This window comes from Choloepus didactylus, chromosome 6 (assembly GCF_015220235.1).
Source record: "Choloepus didactylus isolate mChoDid1 chromosome 6, mChoDid1.pri, whole genome shotgun sequence".
Taxonomy (NCBI): domain Eukaryota; kingdom Metazoa; phylum Chordata; class Mammalia; order Pilosa; family Megalonychidae; genus Choloepus; species Choloepus didactylus.
The window spans coordinates 30,260,679-30,279,136 of NC_051312.1; the positions used below are offsets into that span (position 1 = coordinate 30,260,679).

Sequence of the window (18,458 nt, forward strand, 5' to 3'; positions counted from 1 at the left end):
TAATAATTATCATAGGTTACATTCATTAAGGGCTTATGAAGAGCTGAACTGTATGCCTTATTGCAATGAACAGAAAGATCATGTAATTAATTTCCATGTTGACAGCAGAGCTAAATGAATGAGAGTTGAAGCAATCAGGGAATGTTTTCTAGACAACAGACATTACCGAGTTGGTAGGTGTTGAAGCAAGAGGCAAAATGGGTGGGGTCACCAGGTTATGTGAAAAATAAGAGTCATGCCATTATGTTGGAAATCAACTTGTATTTATGACTGTGAGGAGACCCCTGAATAGAACTGAGGTTGAGTGTGGTTGCTCAGTGGACACTGAGGTTGTTTTAAGGGGGCTGGGAAAGTATTGTGGAAGGTCTTAAAGATCGGGTAGAGGAGGACGTCAGTCCTGATTGCCAGGCATCAGGGGTACAGTGGGGATTACTGAGTGACCCTGAGGGAAACTCAGGAGATTTATAGCTCCAATGTGCAGAATAAATGTGGGGGTGAAGGCTGGGGCCACCTGGAGACAGATGGAGCAGGTAAATGCTGTAGCAATCCTCGCAGAGGCTTATTGTCCTATTTCAGGTTGGTTGCTGTAGGAAGACAGAAGAAGAAAGGGGTAAAATCAACAGGCTGTGGAGATTGTGTAAATATAGGAGGTGGAGGAGAGTCATGAGTTAGAAGGGAATCTAAAATGTCAAGCCTTAGGGAGGAGGAGAATGATGATGCTGTGGGAAGACCCAGGATTGACAGAGGTTTCATTAGGTCACTCTTGCAAGAGATAATGATAGATTCCCCAATTCAGTTTCACCAACTTCAGCTCTCACCTCTTTCCAAATACCTGCCATGGGTGGAGGAGGAAAGGGAGATAAAAGAGATTCATTCTCCCTTCTCTATCTTAGTCTTTCATTTTTCAGTTTGTGGGACTTAATTATTTGCATTAACTTGGGGTTTCTGTATCACTCCCACTACTTCCTGAGAAAGCGTAATGAATCCAGAGCAGTTTTTGTACAGGTCATGGGAATTGATGCCATTTCTCCAAGGCTAACACCTTTTTCCTCTGGCTGAGGGTTGCTAACTTCACCTTCCCTTCCCTTTAGATTGACCTGGGTTTCAGCCTTGGCTCAACCACTCACAAGTTCTGTTTTTTTTTTTGGGGGGGGCAATTTAATTAACCTCTCTGAACTTCAGTTTCCTCATCTCTCAATTTTCTACCTGAATGTGGAAGAAATAAAGAAGGAGATGATTATACAGTGCTTAAATGGCCCAGCATAGAGTAGAAGCTGAATAAAGGGCAGCAGCATCTGAGGTTATGTGTATTGGGGTGACTGAAAATGCTGGACATGTGCTAACCACAAACTTTTTTTCTTTCAGGTATCTGACTCTTTCCCGGACTTCTTGGATTGTTTTAGGTGCCTCCTTTGTTTGTGTTCCTTGGAACCAGTAAGTGAGCCCCATTTTGCCTTGTTTCTCTCCTGCTGCTCTTTGGTGTCCTAATTCTGGGCTATGCCATCTTAGTGAGGATTCTCACAGCAGATTTTCATTCTATATATCTTCTCAGATTTTCACTATGAGGGAAATTTGGGGGTGGGGTGGTATTTAGTCTATTTTGCAGATGAAGGCACAAGTAGAAGAAGTAAGAATAAGGGGATAAAGAGATGTTTTGAAGTAGTCTTAAAAGCAGAGAAAATCTCGAGACCTTTCTCTTGCTCATTTCCCAAGTGTGGTCTTTAATCCCACGAAGTTGTCTGCTCCCTTGAGGGTAAAGGCCACTTTATGTTTCTTCTTTCACATTTCCTGGTTCATGTTGGAACATGGGAGGGCCTTATAAAACATTTGGTTCAAGGAACTGCATTAAAATAAATCCTCAACTCCTACTACCAAAAGTGTTTGCCCATCTCCAGCAAATTTTTATATATAATAAGCAAACCTATGAATACCCATGTATTATGTTGAAGCTATTTGAGAGTGTGCTATACCCCTTGCAGATGTTTATTTTCACTCTCATATGCCAACATTTTTCTCAAATTATTTGTAAAAATTCATGAAGCTGTGTGGTGCTTTGAAGTCATAGGGCCTGTGCGAACTCAGAAACCTGTGATTCAAGTAAGACAAATATCCAATCAACTCTTTAGAATGGGAGATATATCAATGAAAATAGCATTCCTGAGGTATTAGAGGAAGAAGGAGGGATTTAGGAGCAGATCACTTGAGAATTTCTTAATGCAAAAGCATGATGAGGAAACACTGAGAATGGAAGAAATGTTAGCAACTAATATGGATGTTTATTAGTGCTGAAATGGTAATTATTATTTGTCATTGTGGTGTACTTGAATTAACATACAAGTTGGAAAAAATGATCTGATTGTAGTTCTGGGTCCACTCCTTACCAAGTGGCTAGGCTAATTCACAACTTTTGAGGGTCTTATTTTTCTTCCTTGTAATGTGGGGACCATGGAATTTTTGTGATGTTGTTTGAATAGTGTCTTGCATGTAATAGGCTATTGAGTGCTGAATGATTAATTTACTATATGACTAAACCAAAAAAATACACTTGTGAGAGTTTTCTATAATCTTCTAATGCTAAACAAACATGGGAGATTGGTGTTACGATTGCATTTGTTTTCTCACAGGGCTCTTCTTCGAAACCACCTTCCTCATATGGAATCCATGGCCAGTACAAATGTGACTGAGTTCATTTTTACTGGCCTTTTCCAGGATCCAGAGGTGCAGAGAGTCTGCTTTATGGTGTTTCTTCTCGTGTACCTGGCCACAGTGGTGGGCAATGGCCTCATCATCCTCATAGTCAGCATCAACAAGAGTCTGAAGACCCCCATGTACTTCTTCCTTAGCTTCCTGTCCCTGGTGGAGATCAGTTACTCCTCTACAATTGTCCCCAAATTCATTACAGACTTACTTGCCACGATCAAGTCCATTTCCCTGGAGGGCTGTCTGGCTCAGTTGTTCTTCTTCCACTTCCTTGGGGTCACTGAGATCCTTTTGCTGGTGGTGATGGCTTATGACCACTATGTGGCCATCTGCAAGCCTCTTCATTACATGACCATTATGAGCCGTCAACTGTGTCATGTACTAGTTGCTGGTTCCTGGATGGGGGGCTTTTTACACTCCATGATTCAGATTTCTATCACCATTCAATTGCCCTTCTGTGGCCCCAATGTGATTGACCACTACTTTTGTAACCTCCAGCCATTATTCAAGCTTGCATGCACTGACACTTTTGTTGTGGGGGTTATTGTGTTTGCCAACAGTGGCTTATTCTCTGTCTGCTCCTTCCTCATCTTGGTGTCCTCCTATATGGTCATCTTGGTCAACTTGAGGAACCATTCTGCAGAGGGGAGGCGCAAAGCCCTCTCCACCTGTGCCTCCCACATCACAGTGGTCATGTTGTTCTTTGGACCTGCCATCTTCCTCTACATGCGGCCATCCTCTACCTTCACTGAGGACAAACTGGTGGCTGTGTTCTACACAGTGATCACCCTCATGTTGAACCCCATCATCTACAAACTCAGAAATGCAGAGGTGAAAAATGCCATATGGAGGTTGTGGGGTAAGAAAGTGAACTTGGGGATACAGTGAAAATGAGAAAGTCATAAATCAGATTTATGTCTGATTGTTCTATACTCTTCAGATGGATTTTAAATTCAGTAGGACTTTCAAAACTATAGAAACGTATGTAGAAGAACCCAATATTACTAACACTGTGATTTTTCTTAGTAATTAATTAAAGATTCCTTATTATTCTGGTCCAAATATAGAGGTCATGCTTTCTTGATGAATCTTAAGAAACTTGGTTGGCTCCATGATATCCACCAATGTCATGGGTTTGACTAATATGAAAACTAAACTAAGTTCAAATGCAAAAAAGAACCTTTTGACCAATATTTTTGTAGGTTAAAATCCCTCCTTAATCTCTTGTTCTTGTGTCCATAGTTCATTTCTTACTCCCTTTCTGCCCTCTTCCCTTCCTCCTTTCCTTCCTTTTTCCTTTCTTCTTTCCTTCCTTCCTTCATCTCCAGTTTGTTCAACTCCCTCATGATAAATATTTATATTTTAATAAAAAGGAAAACAACAAGAGGGATTATCAGGGGGATTTTTGCAAAGGGAGTGTACCAATCTGATACCTGCTTCCAATATGGATCAGTGTCTTTCTAAAAATTGCATCCAGGGATTTTTGTATTTTTCTGGGCAATTTCATCTATTCTGACATGTTAGCACAAAAGATAGTTGTTAAATATCTCTGGGCTTTCTCACCATGTTTAGCATCCATAAATGAAACTAATGTCAAAATGATATAGATTGTTCCTATCAATAGAGACAGATCAATGAAATATTTTAACAAGAAGATCATTGCTAATCCTGTCCAGATGTAAGAAAATACAGAATCCTAGTAATGCTTATAAAGCCTAACTTGAAAAGTGAAGGGGAGAGAAATACTAAGTATGTTTCTACTCCAGAACTCTTCTTATTGTGTGTGGCCATGCAAAGTCCAGTTCTTTTAATTCCTATTAATATTTATTGGTGAAAAGTAATGAGATGTTCTGTGTCTCACTGTTGCCGCTCCTCGCTCCTCTTACGATCTCTACTGCATACCACTGTCCCAAGTCATTGTGAGCAATTTAGGGTATATACTGTATAATTGGTCCCTTCGTTCTGCTTTTAAAAGGCTGGACTTTAGTGCAAAGAATGTGGGGTTGTATTTAGATGCTGGTTTTGAATTTGCTCTCGATCCCTCCACCTCTCCTTTAGGATCAGATGACACAATGCAGGTGGCTCCCTGGGAGAGATGGAGCACGTGGCTGGCTGGTGGGCATAAGATCCTTTCCCCTTTCTCCTATGGTGCTGATTGAAGGTATAGGTGAAATACTTGTTTTAAAGGCACAAGGTTTTAAGGGTACTTGCCTTGGTGTCCTCATTAATCATGACCATTATTGGCCACCAGTAACATCCAAATAAATGCTGCTTTTTTCTGCCTGGAATGACTTTACCTCCCTTTTTCATATGGTAAAATTCCATATATCCTTCAAGACCCCAGTCAGGGTCACCTCTCTTATAATGCCTTCTCTGTCCTCCCTCCTTGTTGGGTTGATTTTGTAACCTCTTTCATCTGTCATTTTTGCATAGTGTAGCATTGTCCTTATCACTTTGATTGTAATTATTTTACATGTGTTTCTCTCTCACTAGACTGTAAGCTCTCCAGGGAAGAACTAAACCTTCTTCCTCTTTACAGCTGTAAGTATCATGCATGAAGTTTGTGCTTCATAAGTACTTTTTGAATAAACAGCCCTCTTGGCCTTGTGGTATTTCTTTCTATATTTAACTCTCACAGATTCTTTTGGAGCACTTTTCTGTTGAAGAACATTTTTTCTTTCTGTTAAAATTTTAATAGCTCATGTTCTGAAATTCCTTAGGCTTTTTCTAATATTTCTTAGCTACAACCAAGATCCAAGTTACTTAACTAATCAGAACAATGGTTTTCTCGTAAATAAAATATGATTAACAGTTTTATGAACTTAATAACATTGTTCTGGATATCAAATGAGATAATATATACATAAATCTTTTAGCCAAGTTCCTGGTACAGATTGAAAGCTCAATAAATATTATCCATCATCATCGTCATCATTCATGCTGTCATTATTTTTATTTTGCATCATGACTGTGAAGAGTCTACCCACAGATCTTCTTTCTTTCTTGTAGCCCTACCCTGAATAGGCCTAAACTAGATTCCACCCTGAAAGCCTTCATACATCTGAAAGTAGTTCAGTCATTGGTTTTGAGGCTTCCCTGGGCTAAACATTCTCCGTGGCTTAATTACTTTTGAGTGCCTAGCCCAGTGTTTGGCACATTTTAAGTGCTCAGTAAATATTTGTTAAATCAATAGTGACTGTAGCATCATTTCCCCACTTTCTTTTATGTTGGGTACTCTTATATTTTGTTAATGTTCATCTCAAAACATTTGGTTCTGAGCTAAACTCAGTGGAGCTACCCTGCCCTCTCTTGATGCCTTATTCACATTAAAGAAGGCTGGGACTTTGGGACTGGAGTCCCTTACACTTGTGCAGGTTTGGCTTCCTCACTTCCTCACAGAGCTACTGACAGAAAATCATCAGTGAACTCAGAGTGGCAGGATTCCACATGGCAGATAATATCTGTTCTAGCTGGACTGTCAAAATTCTCAGGGATTACCTCACCTATTGAAGGTGAGACTTGGTGGGTCTGTTGAGATTTAATTACTCACTTTGTTCTGATCTTCCTGGAGATCAAAGGAAGACATTTTTTCATTGTTTCAGTAGACAGAGAAGCTTGTGAAAACTTTCTCAATTCACAGATACAGTAACAGTCTAACCATACCACTTAGCATTGCTGAGACCATACGGTCATTGACTGTGGTTCTGTCACAACATATTAAAAAGTGTATTTTTAAGATAATAAATGTAACTAATCTCTTTATAGAAAAATTGGTAGAGTGCAGCAAACTTCTCTGCACATACAATTTGTATTTCTTTCCCATGTGTTATTTGTATCCTTGCAGGGCTAGCTTTGACTGCATATAACAGGAAAAAAACACAAGATAATGAGCTGGAAGTATAGAATACAGAGACAGAAAATTCAACACCATTTAAGAGGTCCCACTATATTATCAGTAACACAGCCTCTGCCGTCTTCAGCATGTAGCATCAACTGCAGTATCCCACAAGGCTGCTAGTGCTCCACACCTGCACTGTTCAATAGAACTTTCTGCCGTGTTGGAGATGTTCTGTATCTGTGCTGCGCAATATAGTAGAGGCTTATGTGCACTTGAAATGGGACTCATGTGACAAAGAAACTGAATTTTAAATTTTATTTAACTTTAATAAATTAAAAATTAAGTAGCCACATATGCCTACTGGATACCATATTGGACAACACAGTTCTAGCATTTCAATTGTAGTCCAGGAGGCAGGAAGTAGGAAAGGCAAGGGGTAAACTGACCACTCTCCTTTTTAAGGAGATTTTCCAAAAGTGCCACACAGCATTTTGTTTTCATCTTATGGGATCAAACTTAATCACATGGCCCTTAATTGCAAGGGAGGGTAGAAATTAGAGTCTTTTATTCTTTGTGGAACTGGGTTCCACTGAAAATCAGGGTTCTGTCCTGTTCTTAAGGAGGAAGGGCAAAATGGATATTAGGATTGGCAAATAGTCCCTGGTGCTTTATTACATACCCAATTTGCTATCTAATTAGAAATTTTTCATAAATGATTTTTAATGGCCTGCAAACATTTCTGCTTCTAATTATAGCATAGTGTGTTTAATCAATACCCCATTGCTAAGCCTTTAGCTTTGTCTACTTATTTATTCAAGAAGGACTTACTGAGCATGTACTGTGTGCTAGGCACTGGTCTAAATGCTAGGGATATAGTGGTACACAAGACAGAGAAGTTCCCTGCCTTCATGGGGCTTGCACTCTAGTTGGGTGAGCAGACAGTAAAGATGCAAATAAATTAGGAAGCTAGATAGTGAAAGGTGAGCCACGACTTGGAAACACAGAGAGCAGCTGGATTGCTGGGAGAATTTTCTAGACAGGGTGGTCATGGAAGCCATTTCTTTAGAAGTTGATTTGAGCTGAGGTAAGAAAGAGAGGAGAAACTATGCCGAGGAAAAGGCCTTGGAAACCTTCCCAGGCAGAAGGAGCTGCAAATATAAAGACCCTGAGATGGCAAGAATGTAGTGATTTCCAGGAGTGGAAAGGATGCTGGGGTTCCTGTGGTATAATGGGAAGGAGACATGGACTGGATCTTAAAGCATATAGTGTTGGTCCTGCTAAGCCAATTGGGAAATCATGGGGAAGAGTTAAACAGTAGAATTTGTAGAATTTGTCTGATTTGTATGTAAAGATCTCTGTGGTTGCTATGTTCATAATGGATTAGAGGTAGGGAGATCAGGTAGGAGGTGACAGACAACTTTATTTAACATGTGCAAAATGGAACTCCTGATCTTTCCCACTCACCTGCTCCTCTCACAGTCATTCCCACCTCAGTAAATGGCAGCTCACTTCTTTTGGTTGCTGTATTAGTTAGGGTTGTCTAGGGAAACAGAATCAACAGGAGATATCTATAAATATAAGATTTTATAAAAGTGTATCACATAACTGTGGGTTTGCATGAGTCCAAATTCCGTAGGGCAGGCAGCAAACTGGCAACTCCAATGAAGATGTTCGATGAACCCCTCAGGCGGTGAACTGGCAACTCTGATGAACTCCTCAGGAAACACTTCACTGGCTAGCTGAAGAAGAAATGAAAGTCCTCTGTCTGTCTTGCTTAAAAGTCTTCAACTGATAGGATTAAATCCAGCTGATTGCATTCTCTCATTGTGAAAGACATGCCCTTCATTGATGTGATCAGTCATAGCTGCAGCCAATTGACTGATGATTTAATAAACCAGCCTTCTGGTTTATTAACCAGCCACAAATGTCCTTGCAGTAACAGTTAGGCCAGTGCTTGCTTGACTAGACACCTGGGTACTATCACCCGGCCCGGTTGACACATGAACTGAACCATCACAGTTGACAAGCTCTAAAATCTTGGAGGCATCCTTGATTCCTCTGTTCTAGTCTCCTGGACTCCTTACTGTTTCTCAAACACTCTTGCCTCAGGGTCTTTGCACTTTCTGATCCTTCTGTCTAGAAAACCTTTCTTCTAGATCTTTGCATATCACACTCTCTTGATTCTTTCATATATCTCTGCTCAAATGGCATCTTTACAGAGAGGATTTTCCTAGTACCCTATATAAAATAATACCCACCAGCATTCCCTATCATCCTTAATCTATTTTATTATTCTCTATAGGACTTAATTACTACCTACTTATATGTTAAGCTTTATTTGTTTATTGTCTGTCTTTATCTCCATTAGGGCCTAAAAGGCATAGATAGGATATAAATACCATGAGTCTAAGGACTTTGCTTTTTCATTGCCAAATCTCCAGCATATAGTGCTTGGCACATAACAGGACTTAATACTATTTGTTGAGTGAATGAATGATGTGTCTTTAGAGAAAGTCACTCCATGTTTCATTATTATTGTTATCATCATTAATGGGGAAATGAAGGCACTGGGAGGTTAAGCATATTTACACATAAATAAAATGTTAGAAATGGAAGGTACAGTGGAAATAACCTAGCCCAACTCTGTCGTTTTCATAGGAGAGGAAACAGGAGAGAGCAGAGTGGGAAGGTGAATGATATGGCTTAAGTCAGAGAGTTAATCAATTACCAAACCAGAGCTAGTGCCCAGGTGTCCCAGCTTCTTTTCCAGTCTTCCTTTTCTTTTCTATTCATTCTTGTTTTCCTTGTTGGTAGACAAGACTGGCACAAAGTTCCCTTCATGCCTCACCTTCAGCTTTCTTCTATTACTACCTCATTAATAGGTACAAAAACTTTATGGAAATTTCACTAAATTAATTGAAATAGATTTTGAGCTGTTTTCCAGGTCAGAGTTTATTTTGAAAAGTTTGGCCCCAGAGAAAAGAAATTCTGTGGAGAAATTGGTCCCTTGATGATTGTGTTTGGCTTAATTTATTTTAAGTATTTCAAGGATTTCAGCATTTAATCACAACCCTTAGACTTTCAGAAGGTACATAGATTCTCTAAAGAGAGGATCTTAAAATCTCTGGGTTTGCTGCTGCTTGTGACTTTTGTTTATTTGTTAGATATTATAAACCCAAATATAAACTCAAATACAGAACCCTGAATTTTCCCTTTTTGGTGTGCTTCATCTTAGATACCATTTACTTTATTTTCCAAAAGCTCCCAGGACCATTGAAGATTTGTCCTTGGGGATGAGGTCTGATCTTGAATTGCAGTAGCAACCACTAACACTTTACCACCAGAAAGCAGCCTGCTGTTGTTGAAAGAGCACTGTTTTCTGAGTTAGTAATTGGGCAAATAACTAGTGCAAGGTTTATGGAAGCCAGTTAATCTCACTCAGCCCCTGCCATATACCAACAGAGGAGCTAGAATAAAATCTTTCTAAATTCTTTCCAGTAGCACCCTCAGAGTGACTTGCTTAGTATGATGTGAACTTGCCTCACTGGGGCCCTTCTATGAAAAATCAGCTGGGTTGGTAATATTGGCAAGGGACCTTGCTTTCCCAGTGACCAGATTCCCAGAGAAGAATCCAACACTTCCCTTCCAAGCTTGCCAACCAGAACATCTCCTTGAATAATGATTGATCTCAGCAGAGTGGCTAACCATGCTGAACTGGAGGCGGACTTGAATGCAGTTGAATTCCATCTTGTCCAATAACTTGTTCTGAAGTGGACCCAAACCACACCAAATTTTCTTACCTAAAGGTAGGTGATATGAGTGGAAGTAAGGTGCAAAATTTCCAAGCAGCCATAAAACTTTGGGCAAGTCAATTCCTCTATTTTGGCCACAGTATTCCTTGTAAAATGATGTGGTTGGATTTGATGATTCTTCAAGTCTTTTAAAATTTTGAGATTCTGTGAAGTACTGTTTGGAAATTACCAATTGTGAGAGTGTGATTGGGATAGAGGTTCCATGATTTCATTCTTGGTCCACGAAGCTCACTCTTATGATGTTTTCTGGTCATTGTCCACATTTTATTATTATGCTGCGGTTCAGAGTCCAGCAGGTTGCTTGAGGCAGAATTTTCATGCTCACATGCTGATTTAGGCTTTAACACACTGGACACCATTTCTCTTCATGCTTCTAGGTAAGGCAGCATTGTGGGGACAGAGGAGGTATTTTCTAGGAGTTTAGTAGAAGAGATAGTGAGAATGGGGGTGAGGAGAGACAGCAGGGAGAGGAATTAATACAGAAGAGGCAGAGGTGAAAGAAAAGGAAAAGGCAGCTTTCAAGGAGGAAGGCTGTCACATATTCCCCACTGTTCCTGGATGAAGCACAGATGAGCTGGAACTTACGTGGTCCTCTTCTCTCTGGGTGATCTCTCAGGCTAGTTTAAATAAAATTTTCTTTAATTACTCTAGTGGATCAAAAAATAGGTTGAGTTCAAAGTCAGATAAGATGTATGTGTTTCTGTAGGGAAATAAATATACCTTTGAATTTTATTGAAGGAGCATAGATATTTATAACTCTCCACTTATATGTTCTGTACCTAGAAATAGTGAAGGGTGGTGCTTAGAGCACAGGCTCTGTGGTAGAGCTGCGGGGATTCAAATCTTGGCTCCACTGCTGTGCAACCTTAGGCAAGTACATTCACTTCTCTGTGCTTCTCTTTCCTCATATATAAAACAGGAGGGATAATGATAACAACCTAACATAGGTTTGTTGTGAAATTAAGTGAATGAATGGGTGTAAAGCACTTATACAGTACCCAGAATAGTAAGTACTTTGAAATAAATGTTAGTTATTATTAATAACCAAAATGCAATTAATAACAAAGATTCAATAAAAATATTAAACATATAAATTTAGATACTAAGATACTATACTTCTTAGTTAAGGACACAGCTTAGTCTTATAAGACAATTTGTTAATTGCTGTAATAGAAGAATGATAAGGTACCAAGGGAGCACAAAGGAAGGAATACTTTACTCCTGTAGCAGAGAGACTATTCAAGCATTCTGGAAAAAAGGAATCCTGATACATCCCAGAGAAGGTGAGAAGACACCTTGGGTTAGGAAATAATTGCATAGTGTTCATTTGGGAAATGACAAGTAAGGCTGGCTGCAAAGAAAGGCAATGGCCAGTTCAAGAAGGACCTTGAACTCCATGCTATGAATATTTATGCCCTGGGCAATGGTGAGATGTTGATAAATTTTAGGTAGAGAAGGAACATGCCCAGATTTGCATTTAGAAAAAATCACCAAGTCTTTCTCTAGTGCTCAAGAAGAGAGATACATAGGAGTTGGAGTATTACAGACAAGCTTCCTTGAATAAGTGGGACTGGAACTCGACTTAAGGGGTGAGTAGGATGAAAAGGGAAGAGTCAAGGCAAGGAGATGGACTTTCCAGTGAAGGGAGGTTTTGGGATCGAATGAGTGTATGGTCTTGTGGCATTGATGGGGAGAGCACCCTGACTTGCCCAGAAGTGAGTGGAGACTTAGTGGATATGGGGGTGATTGTTGAGGTGGTTCACATTCTAGGAGACTTTAAAAGTGAGTCAGGGAGGGGGGGGGGCAAGATGGTGGTGTGGGGAGGTGTGGAATTTAGTTAATCCTCTACAGCAACTAGTAAATAGCCAGGAACAACTAGTAAATAGACTGGAAAAACTGTTTTGGGGCATCTGTGACCGGACACACATTGTATACCAGTCTGGAATGGGTAGAAGGGCTGAGATCTCAGCATAAGAACTAAATGGAAATGTCCTCATATAGACTGCTGTGGTGAATGTATAATTATGTGATTATACTGGGAACCATTGATTCTTTGCTTAGGATGGATTGTATTGTGTGTGAATAAAACTGTTAAAAAATAAACAGAGGGATACAAGTGCTAGAGAAAATGTGAAGAGAGGGATGTATCTAGTCACTGTTGGTGAGGAAGTAGAATGATGCAGCCTACCTGGAGGGTAGGGTGATGGTTCCACAGGAAGCTAACTATGGGGTTGTCATATGGTCTTGCAACCCTGTTATTGGGTATATACTTGGAAGAACTGAGAGCAGGTACACAAATGGACATTTGCACACTGGTATGTATGGTGGCAGTATTCATGATTTGCAATGCATGGAGGTGGGCTAAGGGTATCAACTGATAAACATAATGGTGAACTGTGGTGCACACATTCAATAGAATATTAAGCAGTGGCAAGAAAGAATGAACTTGTAAGATATAAACCAGGTGAATGGACCTTGAGGATAGTATGTTGAGCGAAATGAACCAGAAACACAAAGAAAAATATTATAACACCTCACTAATATGGACTAAGCAAACTCTGAGGATTGAATCTGAGAGTATGGGTTATCAGAAGAAGGCTTATTCCTAGATTGTAAGCTCTTCCAGTAGTCACATCTATTCAAGAGTTGTATCGGTCATTTCTAAATTCTGAGTTGCCAAGCTGTTTGTTTATAACCTGGTCAGTTCTTGAACTTCAGGCATCTGTGTGATACCTGAGACACAGAACTAGAGTTTGGCAGCTATGAATGTCAGCATTACCCCATACAGCAAATGTTAAAGGTGAAAAAGAGATCAGACTTCAATTAGAGATAGGAATGAAATGGACTTGGTTGGGACTAAGGCAAATCTGACTAAAGGGTAAAGGATGAGATTGCCTGTGTTTTAAAATTTCAACTTCTGTGTCAGGCCAAAGGAAGGGATGTTTATTTGGTGCAAAATGTATATTTTCTGTAGCACACAATATAATTTAACTTGTGTAGTCAGTTTATTCAAACACCATAATTACACGGAACCTTGACTAGGGAGTGGGATCTGGTTGGTTTGTAAGGTTAGCGTGAAGCCCTGATACATCCCAGAGTAATCTGGGCAGACAATAAAAAGTATTTGCAAATCCCCTTTGAGAGACTGGGGAAAAATGTAAAAATATTAAACTTCCCCACTTGGGGAATTATTGATATTCTCACAAGCATTGGGGAATATCAATTGAGAAGGCCAAGCCTTTGATCGTGGGGCTTGCCCTTACAATGCTTGTTACTGCAAAGGAGATGCTAAGCCTACTTATAATTGTGTGTAAGAGTCATCCCCAGAGAAACTCTTTTGTAGCTCAGATGTGGTCTCTCTCTCTCTCTAAGTCAACTCAGCAGGTGGACTTACTGCCTTCCCCTCTTCATGGGACATGACTCCCAGGACTGTAAATCTCCCTGACAACATGGGACATGACTCCTGGAGATGAGCCTGGACTCAGCATTGCAGGATTGAGAAAGCCTTTTGGATGAAAAGGAGGAAGAGAAAAGAAAAAAAAAATTCATTGGCTGAGAAATTTCAAATGGATTCGAGAGGTTGTTCTGGAGGTTACTCTTATGCATTATATAGATATACCTTTTTAGTTTTTAGTTTATTAGAATAGCTAGAAGGAAATATCTGAAACTTTTAAACTGTAATCTAGTATCCTTTATTCTTGAAGATGATTGTATATCTATATAGATTGTACGGTATGACCATGTGATTATGAAAACCTTGTGACTCACACTCCCATTATCCAGTGTATAGACAGATGAGTAGAAAAATGGGGACAAAAAGTAAATGAATAATAGGGAGGAAGGAGGGGTATGGGATGTTTTTGGTGTTCTTTTTTACTTTTATTATTATTTTTATTTTTTGGAGTAATGAAAATGGTCAAAAATTGATTGAGGTGGTGAATGCACAACTGTATGATGATACTGTGGACAACTGACTGTATACTTTGGATGACTGTATAGTATGTGAATATACTTCAATAAGATTGCATTAAAATAAAAGTGAGTCAGAGGAGGTAAGGATTGCCTTGGTTATTCCCGAGCAGTGGAGGGATCTGAGAGGTAAGAAAGACCTAGGAAAAAAAATTCTGGCTGCAGTGTGCCGGACAGGTGGGGTGGGAGCTTCTGGAGACTAAGAGGGTTTGGTAATCCATGCATCAGTTGACAGCATGTGAGAAGGTGGTGGCAACAGCAATGGAGGAAAAGGGCATCCAGGAGAGATGGTTTAAGGTAAAAATAATTCGATGTAGTGACTGACTGGATATAGGGATGAAAGGGATCAAATATGATGTTGAAGTTACATGCCTGGGTTGCAGGGAGGGTGATGGTGTCATCAAAATATCTTCCAGGTCATCCTTGCCTGTAGATCCCCTGTTATTCCACGGTTTAGTCCTATCACCTGAAACCTTTACCCCTGTCCAAATCATTTCCTTGGGTTCATGGGCGAGGTTGTGGTGGTTCTTGAGGAGACTTGATTTCAAACCATGCAGCTACCTGATCCTCCAAGGTGCTGATATGGTGCCAGATATCCCTAATAATTTTGGGTGCCTGGTGTCCACATCACTGTTCCTAGCGGAAGGAGCATACTGGCATGGATTTAGCAGTAGTTCTTCTTTTGGCCATGAGTTAACATATAATTTCTCCACTGTATCTACCTTCCTTGAAAGCCCATGCTCTTGGGAGGCACCTATTCCTACTTCCGTGAATGGCTGATCCTGTTTTCTTCTGCAGGGAGCCAATCCTTCTCTTTATGTTCCATAGAAGATATTAAATTGGGAAATAAATTCAGTCACTCTGACTCCTATTTGGTTAGACACACAGACCTACTGTAGCTTTGATGGATATTCAGTTTGTTTGCAGTTTTATTTCGGGGATTGAGGAAGCCTAATATATCTCTTCCATCTATGAATGCTGAACAAATTCAGAAATAAGATAAAGGAATAAGCCAGTTCAGAAGGGATGTATTTCGCCTTCATTACTGATAAAGATGGGACTGGAGATGTGACTTATATCTGCTGCAGGTAACCTTCCACTACTGAACCCCAGAATAAGGCAAAGTACACATCCAGTGCACACACCTGGTGAATCACTTTTTATCATGTGCTTTGGTGCTGGCTACCACCCTGGAACCAGAACCAGCAGGCTGTTCAGTGATAACAATCCTCTCAGAGGACAAGCTGTTGGAGTTCAGGAGCTCTCAGTAGTTCCAGCAATGGCAGGTGTGAAAGTAACAGTGGAAGGATGGAGACAAAATAGTAAGTTTAATTCTCCGTAGAGTGCTTGAGCATTTGTCATATAAAAATAGTTATTGAAGCTGCAAAACTGGTGAAGGAAAATGACCTGAGTGATTTGAGGACTGGTTTAACTGTGAATAAAGAAAAGAGTACAGAGAGTCTTCTGCAAAGAGGGGACTTATCAGTGGGTAGATGATTCCTTGAGGCATAAGTGGAGGAAATAAGGGATTTAGAAGTAGAGGTGTATCATGGGGATCCCTTAATAGAAGACAGCTATCAAAATGTAATGAGAAAATAAAAATATAGGCTAATAACTTGAATGGCTCCCCAAATTCAGAATATTGTGTGATGAATAAGAAAGAATCATGAATGAAGGTCAGAAAGCCTGGTTCTGAATTGCAGAATTAACATTTTTTGTATGTGATCTTGGGCAAATAATTATTTCTCTTAATTTTCTAATCTGTACCCTGATATTAGAGATTTAATAGTAAATGCTAAATGAATATCTATTGACTAAGTGGAGATTGAGTGATAAGTGTGTTTACTCACTTTAAAGTTCTATAAAAGAGATGAACTGTTATTAGAATTGTTTGTTTATTGCAGGCCTCTCACTTCTTGACTTCTGGAACACCTCAGTGGAATCCATGATCAGGTCAAATAATGTGACTGAGTTAATTATCACTGGCCTTTTCCAGGATCCAAGGGCGCAGAATGTGTGCTTTGCGGTGTTTCTTCCCGTTTACTTGACCACAGTGATGGGCAATGGCCTCATCATCCTGACAGTCAGCGTCAGCAAGAGTCTGCATTCCCCCATGTACTTCTTCCTTAGCTACTTATCCCTGGTGGAGATCAGTTACTCCTCTACCGTAGTCCCTAAGTTCATCACAGACTTACTCACCAAGATTAAGACCATCTCCCTGGAGGGCTGTCTGGCTCAAATCTTCTTCTTCCACTTCTTTGGGGTCACTGAGATCATCCTGCTCACTGTGATGGCCTATGACCGCTATGTGGCCATCTGCAGGCCCCTGCACTACATGACCATCATGAGTCATACTGTGTGTCAATTTCTGGTTGCTGGCTCATGGCTGGGGGGCATACTTCACTCCCTGGTTCAGATCCTTGTCACTCTCCAGTTGCCCTTTTGTGGCCCCAATGTGATTGACCACTACTTTTGTGACCTCCATCCCCTATTCAAGCTTGCGTGCACTGACACTTTTGTGGAAGGGGTTATTGTGCTGGCCAACAGTGGCTTAATCTCTGTGTTCTCCTTCCTCATCTTGGTGTCCTCCTATATCGTCATCCTGGTCAACTTGAGGAACCATTCTGCAGAGGGGAGGCACAAAGCCCTCTCCACCTGTGCCTCCCACATCATGGTGGTCATTTTGTTCTTTGGACCTGCCATCTTCCTCTACATGAGGCCATCCTCCACCTTCACTGAGGACAAACTGGTGGCCGTGTTCTACACAGTGATCACCCCCATGCTGAACCCCGTCATCTACACACTCAGAAATGCAGAAGTGAAAAATGCCATGAGGAGGTTGTGGCAAAAGAAAGTAGACTCAGGGATGGAATAAAAATGAAAACTTGGAAGCTAAAATAGACTGAACAATTGACAAAATATGCAATGTAATTTCAATCACTCATGAATGGAGTAAAAGTTAACCTATTCATATTTTCTTTTTTGTATTTTAGATGAGCTACCTTTACTCCATGGTACCAATCAAAGCCCTCACATTGTTGTCAGCATTTCAGAGAAAGTTGAAAATAGGCAACTTTACTTTTCTTCTTCAGTGGTCTATAGTGCAATATGAAGATTTCAGAGAGAAATCACCTGGACTAAACTTTCCATTCTGTCATCTGCTAGCCATGTGACGTTGGGTCCATTCATATCACCTCTCCATGTTAGCCCGCTGTGGTGTGGTGGAAGATTGTGACAGTTGGAGTCAGAGATTCATGTTTTGTCTTTTTCCCTCCTTACTTTGTGACCTTAGGAGAGTCCAAGGAAGGCTTCCCTACTTAGTTTTTACCTTCATCCCATTAACCTGATTCCAGTGCCACCAATCCCACAGTGGGTGCTTTATTTCACTGGAGAGGGTCATTGTTAGAATGCAAATATTTCTTGGAGGCAAAATATGATAAAGCTGTAATTCAACATTAACACCTTAGCCTGAACAATTTTATCAGATTTTTCCTTATAGACACAGGTAAGGATGGTGATGCTTTAAGCATGCATTCAGTTGTGATTACAACATAATATGATAAACAATTGCTGAGGCCAAATCCAGTCCGCTTCCTCTTTTCTTATGGCTTGTGAACTAAACATGGTTTTGCATTTTAAATGGTTTTAAAAATATCAAAAGAAGAATAATTTGTGACACATGAAAGTTACTTGAAATTCAGATTTCATTGTCTATAATAGAATTTTATTGTTTTCATTGTACTTTAGCCACATTCATTATTTTATGTGTTATCTGGCTACTTGGATGCTACAATGGCAGAATGGAGGACTTGTGACAGAGACTGTATAGTTCGCACACCCTAGAATATTTCCTATCTCACAGTTTAAAGAAAAAGTTTCCCAACCCCTGGCTTAAGCCATAATGACACATTGCTTACTCAGTGAGAAGGTTGGAGGCCAGTAGTTCCAAGATTGGTTTGTTATTTGTATGATGCCAGCATACTGGGTTGTTTCCTTTTCAATCTTCTTGTCTGTCCCCTCATGATTGCAAGATGGCTACAGCATCTCTGGGCTTCATATCCTCACTTGAGAGGAGGGTGGGGCTGTATTTTATGTTGGCAAATATTTCCCAGAAATCTCCAGGTCAATTCCTCTTATTC

The 18,458-nt window shown here is 40.1% G+C and overlaps 2 protein-coding genes across 2 annotated transcripts; both read left to right on the forward strand.

The window, feature by feature from the left end:
* Nucleotides 1-2,661: 2,661 nt before the first annotated feature.
* On the forward strand, nt 2,662-3,588 carry LOC119537459 (olfactory receptor 4B1-like). Its single transcript, XM_037839918.1, has one exon. The coding sequence runs from the start codon at nt 2,662-2,664 to the stop codon at nt 3,586-3,588; it is 927 nt and encodes a 308-aa protein (XP_037695846.1).
* Nucleotides 3,589-16,264: 12,676 nt separating this feature from the next.
* LOC119536497 (olfactory receptor 4B1-like) lies at nt 16,265-17,194 on the forward strand. The gene has a single exon (XM_037839319.1). The coding sequence runs from the start codon at nt 16,265-16,267 to the stop codon at nt 17,192-17,194; it is 930 nt and encodes a 309-aa protein (XP_037695247.1).
* Nucleotides 17,195-18,458: the final 1,264 nt, after the last annotated feature.

Coding starts and splice junctions, on each gene's coding strand:
- LOC119537459 (XM_037839918.1), top strand. CDS start 2,662: ATGGCCAGTACAAATGTGACTGAGTTCATTTTTACTGGCCTTTTCCAG.
- LOC119536497 (XM_037839319.1), top strand. CDS start 16,265: ATGATCAGGTCAAATAATGTGACTGAGTTAATTATCACTGGCCTTTTC.